The sequence below is a fragment of the Pan troglodytes genome, chromosome 6 (assembly GCF_028858775.2).
Source record: "Pan troglodytes isolate AG18354 chromosome 6, NHGRI_mPanTro3-v2.0_pri, whole genome shotgun sequence".
Lineage (NCBI taxonomy): Eukaryota > Metazoa > Chordata > Mammalia > Primates > Hominidae > Pan > Pan troglodytes.
This window is the reverse complement of record NC_072404.2, coordinates 7,177,501-7,185,000: the sequence shown is the minus strand read 5'-3', so window position 1 is coordinate 7,185,000 and position 7,500 is coordinate 7,177,501. Positions and strand designations below refer to the sequence as shown.

At 63.0% G+C, this 7,500-nt stretch overlaps 1 protein-coding gene across 1 annotated transcript; it reads right to left on the bottom strand.

Moving 5' to 3' along the window:
• Positions 1-1,075: 1,075 nt before the first annotated feature.
• UNCX (UNC homeobox) lies at positions 1,076-5,592 on the bottom strand. The gene is made up of 3 exons (XM_016946228.4): positions 5,176-5,592; positions 4,776-4,951; positions 1,076-2,640 (listed from the first exon to the last, which is right to left on the bottom strand). Exons 1-3 carry the CDS (start codon positions 5,447-5,449, stop codon positions 1,495-1,497), a joined length of 1,596 nt encoding a protein of 531 aa, XP_016801717.1. The 5' UTR covers positions 5,450-5,592; the 3' UTR covers positions 1,076-1,494.
• Between the last annotated feature and the right edge of the window lie 1,908 nt (positions 5,593-7,500).

The window sequence follows — 7,500 nt, the reverse complement described above, 5'->3', positions numbered from 1 at the left end:
TATTTGCAAATAAAGGCCTGATGACCAGGAGGGATCAGGGATATTTAACGAGGCTGTAAACATAATTCCACTGTGCTCAGCCTCGTTGGAATTAATGGTTTTAATAATTGGGATCCCAATTTCTCGGGGAATTGGTGGCTTTTGCGGCAACGAGGACCCAGGGCCCAGGAAAATTGAGGCCAGTGGGTTGGGGTTTTTGGGGGGGTGGGGGGAGATGGAGGACGGGTGGCGGTTCACTTTGGGATGGGGCGGCTGCGGGCAGGGGAGGGGGCGCGGGGCTGGCTGCAGGCTCCAGCCAAGTTTGCTAATATTTCTTCGCTGCAGATGTCCTGAAGCCCCCGAAGGGTCCCCTGGGGACCCGGACCCTATTAGAACAAATGTGCACGGCTTTTGTAAAGAGTCGCGTTGGCGGCGCCTGTCCTATTACAGGCGACACATGATCAATAGGCTGATAACGCAGCAACATCAATATAAGCGACAGAACAATGAGGGATATCATTGGGCATCTATCTTAATATAGCCGGCTACAAGAGCGCTGACAAAGAGTGCAGCTCATGAAAATTCCGCCCCACGATTCCCCATCTCCGCTCCAATATGCGCACGCACTCCCCCAGCTGCCGGCGCTATTATTCTCCAATTTCAATTTGACACCCCAGCCTTTCATGCTAATTCTATTATTGTAGGAAGTTTATGTGATTCCATATCACTAGAAATCGGTAATGTATAATAACCCTTTGGGCAAGAAACCCAGTCCCCGCAGCAGCCACCGGAAAATAATTACTTTCATATCAAAACTCTGCAGGAGCCCAGCGGCCCGGCCCTCGCAGCCCCCGGCTCCGTCACCCCGCGCCGCGCGCCCCGGCGTGTGCCAGTGCGCGCGGGGGCGCGCGGGGGATGTGAGCGTGCGTGTGCGGCGCGGGGTAGGAGGGGGAGCGCCGGGGCGGGCGGGGACCGGGAGCCGCAGATGCATTAATTTGTTCAATCAGAAAACACAAACACACACGCACACAAAAGGACGCATTAAGCGCAGACCTCCGGGAAGTGCGGGGCCCCCTCCGGGCCCCACCCGCGGAGAGAGGCGTGGAAAGGTGGGAAGGGCGGCGGGGCTGGGCGCTTGGCAAATTAAAAAAGATGGACCTGAAAACTTGCGTTTGACCAGCTTTATTTATCAAAAATGGTACATATATAAATATTCTTAGACATTTTTGCATTTTACAAGGCTGAGGATTCTCGTTGTGGGGTTTTTTGGGGGCCATGGGTCCTTTTTGCTCTCTTGGGAGGAGGAGGGTCTCACCCCCAGTCCTGTGGTTGCTGCCTGGGTCAGAATTCATACAGCACTTTCGTTTACTCTTAAAAAAAAAAAAAAAAGAAAGAAAACAAAAGGAAAGAGGGGAAAGTAGTGTTTCTAGAGCCGATCACCTGATTCGTTGCGTGAGTCGGAGCCTGAGCGAGCGGCCGCGGGCCGGCTACGCGCCTCTCCCGGCCGCCGCGGCCTCAGTCCATGTCCAGCTCCTCGCCCTCCGGCGGGCTGGGTCCGGCCGCCGCGCCAGGCTCGGGAACCCCGCAGGTGGCCGGCTCCTCGGCGGGGCTGGGAGGCCGAGGGCCCGGCCTGGGCGACGGCGCGGGCGGCGGGGGCGCGGGGCCGGCGGTCCCCGCGTCCGCGCAGTCCCCGCCGCCGCCCTCGGTAGCCGCTGCCGAGGCGAGGTCCCGGAAAGGCGCCGGGGCCGGGGCTGGGGCCCCCGGGGAGGCGACGGCGTCGGGGCTGCGACGCGCGAAGGCCGAGTCCGGGGCGCCGCCGGGCCCCGAGAAGGCCCCGAAACTGGCCTGGGCAGGCGGCGCGGGCGGCACGGCGGGCGCGGGCGGCGCGTCCTTGGGCGCCGGCTCCAGGCCCGCGCCGCCCTTGAGCGCGGCCTGCGGCACCAGGAAGCCGAGCGGCTGCGTGATGGGGTAGAGGAGGAAGTGGCCCTTGCCGATCAGGGTCCGCGGCGCGCACGGCAGCCCGGGCGCGAAGTCCAGCCCCGCGGCGGCGGCGGCGGCGGCGTTGGAAGCGGCTTTCCGGCGCGGCGGCGAGTCGGACAGGAGGCTCTCCACGCTGAATGGGCTGGCCTTGGGCAGCCCCGCGGCGCCGCGCTCCACCGCCGCCACAGCCGCCCCTGGCCCGCACGAGGCCGCGTCCTTGTCCGCAGGGCGACCTGGGCGCGGCTGTGGGCCGGCGCCGCTTCTTTGGCTCGGGTAGAAGGCGGGGTCGCAGGTGCCGGGTGCAGGCGGCTCGCCGGGAGGGGCGGGCGCGGTCCCCGCGGCGCCCGAGGCGTGCGCTCCGGGGCCCTTGGCGGCAGGCGGCGGCGGCTCGGGCGGCTCCGGAGACAGGCCGCCGCCGCCGCTGTCGCTGTCGGAGCTGGGCGCGCTGTGCAGGGACAGGCCGCCGGGCGAGTGCAAGTGGCGGCCCTGGCTCTTCAGCAGCTTCTTCTCGTGCTTGCGCTTCTTCTTCTCCATCTTCTCCAGCTCCTTGCGCGCGATCTCCTCCGGGTCCATGGGCTCGCCGCTGCACGTGGTCGGGTGCGAGTTGTGCGCCGGCCGCCCCGGGCCCTTTTTCGTGTTCTCCTTCTTCCTCCACTTGGCCCGGCGGTTTTGGAACCAGACCTAGAGCAGCCGGATAGGGGAGAGGAAGCCACAATCAGGCGGCGGGCTGGCCGCCGGGGCCGAGGACCTCCCCGCTCCCCCCAGAGGGGCCTGCACAACCTCCGCTCGGCCGGGGGCAGGAGTGAGGCCGCGCGGCCGAGCAGGCCCTGAGCTGGGCTTTGCCACTGGAGCTGCAGGTTCCAGCGAACGCCTTTTCCACCCGGAAGGCGCGTAGACGGGGCCTCCCGGCCAGCTTCCCGCTCTGGCTTCTCACCTCGGGGACCTGGGAGCCGCCCCTTACTTGGGGGGCCGGTCTGGCCCCGGACGGAGGGCGTCGGGTTCCTGGTCCGGAGGCAGAGAGCAAGGCCCCTGTTCACCCTTCCTGGCCGCTCACGGCTCGTGTTCTAAGCAGCCCGCCCGGCCTGGCGCTGACCATCCTGCCGTTGGACCGCTGAGCCACAGCCGCCCTCCACGCCTGTCTTCGGCCCCTTGGAGACTGTGTCAAAGCCCACATTTCGGGGGTGGGGGCGGATTCCCTTGAAGGGAAATATGGGTGCTTCTCGTCCGGAAGGGCCTGGGGAGCCGTACTTGGGTGGGCCTCTGCAGCCTCCCTCCCAGGGCACAGCTAACACAGCCTTCTTTCTGCAAACCCTGGGCCAGGGCGCCAACGGAGCCTTCCCAAACCTGCGGTCCTTGGCCTGGGCCACCGGCCAAGGCAGGTGGGGAGGCAAGAGGCGACCACTAGGCCGGAAGGAGAGGCTGGGCCCATCGCGTCTCTTCCATCCTCTCTGCAGTCCTTGTCCTGGGGAGCCACACAGGACATCCGGGGACGGCAGCGCTACACCCTCACTCAACCGCCAGCCACCAAACACACACAGTCAAATCCGTCTGAGCCCCGCGGAACCTCGGGCAGTCCTGCCCTCCCCAGGAGGGCGCGTTAATACGGATTCTTTGTCGCGGCCACACAGAGACTTGCACAATAGCAGGCCCAGCCTTGTGGCAGGGAGCCTTGTCCATGGGGAGGTCTCCAGCATGAAGCCGAGCCCTCCCCCAACGCTGTAACCGCCTTTTCCTTCTTTAAACTTTTTTTTTTTTTTTTTGGTGCGAATTCTGGACTGCTTTGCCTGTAAGAATTAGTCATTATCGTATTAGGGGAGACATGGAGGGGTCTTGACTTCACTTAAGACACTTAGAACAAATGGGATGAAAGGATTTCCAAGCAGAAGAGGTCATGAGAGGAGGTCCAAGCGCAGGACAAACACACCTTTTTAGACAAAGCTATTGGTGATAAACAGGCGTTTTGCCAGCGTCTGCCTCAACGCCTAGCACCCACAACCGCACACCGCACCACAGACCTGGACCCCACACCGCACCTACCGCAGAAAAAGAGGATTTCTTTGCTCCAGGGAAACATTTAATTATGCACAAATCATCTTGGAATTTTTAATCCACCAAGCTGACACTGTATTTTTAAAAGAATACCACCAGCCATCTCCAAATGATAGCAAATTTACGGGAAAACAGTCGTAAGAAAAAGATGAGACCGGGGTTATTATTAAAAATTCAGACACCTTTTTTTCTCCCACTTTCTCAATGTGTTAACTGTTTAAGCTTCTGCCTCCCCTTCCTCAGCTGTTCCCTTCTGCAAAGCGATGAATAAATACATGTTTCCATCTGAATATTTTGCAGGCGCAAGGTAAACAGACGCGTTCGCTCCAGGCTGGGTGACAGAGCCTCGCGCGGAAGGTTGAGGCGGTGCGGGGGCGGGGGGGGGGTCCCCTTCCCTCTCTCCTCCGGGTCGGAGCCCAGCCGGCCCCTCCTCCCCTCCTCGCCCCTGCCTGGAGACCTCACTTGGCCCGGCCTCCGCCAACCCACCACGCCGCTTCCCGGTTCGGACGCAGCCGCTGTTCTGGTGACTCGGGTGCTGCCGCCGGCCCTTCTCAAGCCACCCAGGCTTTTGGGGGACAGTTACCCACCCCGCTGTCCGTGAGGGGCCGAGCCCCAGAACCCCCACCCCTCCACTCTTCCCCAGCAGGCGAGCGCGAAGCGGGCCCGCGGCAAGGGGACGATATCTCGCCACCTGGAACAAAGGCGTCCCGGCGCGCCCCGAGCCTGGGGTCCGGATGGCAGATCCGGGAGCGACGCCGGGTCTTTACCTGAACTCGGGACTCGACCAGGTCTAGGCGCAGCGCCAGCGCCTCGCGCATGAACACGTCGGGATAGTGGCTCTCGTTGAACGCCTTCTCCAGCTCCTCCAGCTGCCAGCCGGTGAAGTTGGTGCGGGTGCGCCGCCGCTTGCAGCCCGGGCTCTCCTTGTCCGGGTCCCCCGAGTCTGCGGGCAGTCACAGGACGCCGCGCGGCTCAGCCACCGGCCCAGGCCCGACCCCCACCCCTCCCTCCCGCTACCCGCTAGCCGCCTGGATCCGGGGGGGCGCAGAGACGGCTGCCTAGGAGCCGGCTCGCCTTCGCCAGCCCCGGGCCCCCCAGCGCCTCGGCCGGACCAGGGCCCCCGCCCCCAGCCGCGCTCCTCCCCGCCCTCCCGCCTGCCGCGCCTACCTGACAGCTTGAAGGGCTGGCCGTCCCCGCCGACCCCGCAGGCGGCTGGCAGCAGCGGCGTGGGGTTGACCACCGAGGCGGCGGCGGCGCACGAGCCCCCGAGCAGGCCGTCGATGGAGAAGGGCACCGAGGCGGCGGCGGCGGCCGACTGCAGCTGGTGCCCGGCCAGCTCGTACACGTGGTGGTGGCCCAGCGGGTAGGGGAAGCCCACCACGCCGCCCAGCGAGCCCCCGAACTGGGCATGCGGGTGTTCCAGGAGGCGGCCGTCCATCATCTCGCGCGGGGGGCCGGCGGGGCCGGTGGCGGGGCGCGGGGGCGCGGGCCGGGGCCGGGGCGGGCCAGCGGCGGGAGGCGCGGGCGGCGGCGGAGACAGGGACCCGGAGCCCCACACATGCTTCGCCCGCACTCCGGCGCTTTACTTATCAACATCAAGCTCCCGATAATTAGCCGCGGCCCGGGGAATTTGGGACCAATAAGAAGCGCTAATCGGCTCTGACGTCAGAGGCGTGCTGGGTGCAGGGAAACGTTTTCCATATCGATTGCTAATTATACCTGACATGCACCTCAATAAACAGTATCAGGAACTGTCACAACAAGACGGGCTGGGGGGCGGGGGGAGCCGGAGGGAGGGAGGGAGGGGCCGCCCACGGCCGGGCAGGCGCGGGCTGGGGCCTGGGCCCGGGGCAGGGGCCCCCCGCTAGCCCCCCACTTCACTCGGGGCCGGCCCCGAGCCCGCGCCTCCCGCCAGCCGCCGCCTCCCCGCCCCTCCGCAAACCACTAATAGATTTCCCTTTAAAACATTCAGCGCCGTGTTGTGGGGATTTTTCACCAGAAATGCTGTACTCTCTGAACCTTTAAAGTGATGTTGCTCCAATTACAGAGAGACATTGAGCGGCAAATAGACTGATCCAATAATAGGAGATTCATCATCCGCTTTTCCGAAACTGTCACATTGAATTTAAAACTACAAGGCTTCTCATCTCCTCCTCTCCGGCTGCAGGCGGCGGGAGAGGAGGAAGGAGGAGGAGGAGGAGGAGGGCGATCCCGAAAGAGAAGAACTACAGAATGTAGCACCCTGTCAATAAAGAGGCGTAATTAATGCCCTCTCTGATTGACAGGCAGTCGCCCTATCTACAAAGACAGAGGTGGGGGGGCTGCGGAGGCTCCCCGACCCCCATCCCCATAAGGCCCGGGAGCAGAGGAGGAGAGAGGGATGGGGACAGGAGGGGAAAAGTAACTTTGGGGTGGGGCCGATCCGCCCCCACCCCCTTACACGCTCGAATAAAGATAAATACATCCGCTCTGACTCGGCCTCTGAAGGATGGGGCTGAAGCACCCAACCCATTTATTATAATTAAATTATGTTCTCAGAGAAGTGTCACTCCCTTCTCTGCTATAAAATATTGATAGACTCAAAGCTAAATCATTAAAGGATATATTCTTAAATAAGCAGCAAATCAGGATTGTGGGCAGCAAGGAAAGAAATGAGGGGATGTCGGTCCATCTCTCTCCTTTGTAAAAAAGTTTGTCAGTGGGGTGGTCGCATTTGGCTGCGGGACCCCAGTGCTGGACTAGTTGGGTTAGGGCCACCTCTCCAGCAGTGAGTGCCCCGAGCCTCGGCCAGCCCAGGGCGGGGAAGAGAGGAGGAGAGCTCCGGCCTGGGCTGGGCCAGTCTGCGGAGCCACCACCACCCCAGGGCAAAGTGACAGACCAATTGGCTTTGGGTGTAAGTAAGTGACTCGGGCCAGGCCTCCAAGCCCTAGCCCGGGTGAGAGGGAAGGGCAGGCCGGGACCGTGCGCATCTCTGCGTCCCTCCGGGTCAGGTGCCCGTGCCTGGGCCGGGGAGGGTGGGGGGTGCCCGGAAACGCTCAGGAAGGGAATGCTTGGGTTGGCGGGCGCAAGGCCACCCCGTCCTGCCACACGACTGTCTGTCCCTGCTACTGGACCCACAGTCTGGCCCTGTTCCTAACTGAAGGTCGTGGACGGGCCGATCCACGCTGACTCCGACTTCAATGACCCTCTTGTCTCTCCTTGCGGGAGAGGAGGGGACGGCGCAGGGTTGAGGACCAGGCCCAGCCAACCCGGGAGACCGACAGGCGGCCTGGAATTTGGGGACCCCCCTCCCTGTTTCCAGTCTCACTAGGAAAACGCTGCAAGTATTCATTCCGAGGTCAGAGGCCAAGAGCACTACTTTTCGCCATAATTTAATTTCTGTCTATATAAATACTAAATGTAAACTCCGTCCATCCGACTCGACTTCGCCGGCAGCCACAAGCGCCTGGTCTTCTGTTGGGTTCGCGAGGAGGAATGCGCGCGGCGCGTGTT

What these genes read in the sequence shown, in the direction of transcription:
- UNCX (XM_016946228.4), bottom strand. Translation starts at nt 5,449, where the DNA reads ATGATGGACGGCCGCCTCCTGGAACACCCGCATGCCCAGTTCGGGGGC. An exon ending in CCAGCCCTTCAAGCTGTCAG is followed by an intron (nt 4,952 to 5,175) that starts GTAGGCGCGGCA and finishes GACTGCCCGCAG; the next exon opens with ACTCGGGGGACCCGGACAAG. An exon ending in TGGTCGAGTCCCGAGTTCAG is followed by an intron (nt 2,641 to 4,775) that starts GTAAAGACCCGG and finishes CGGCTGCTCTAG; the next exon opens with GTCTGGTTCCAAAACCGCCG.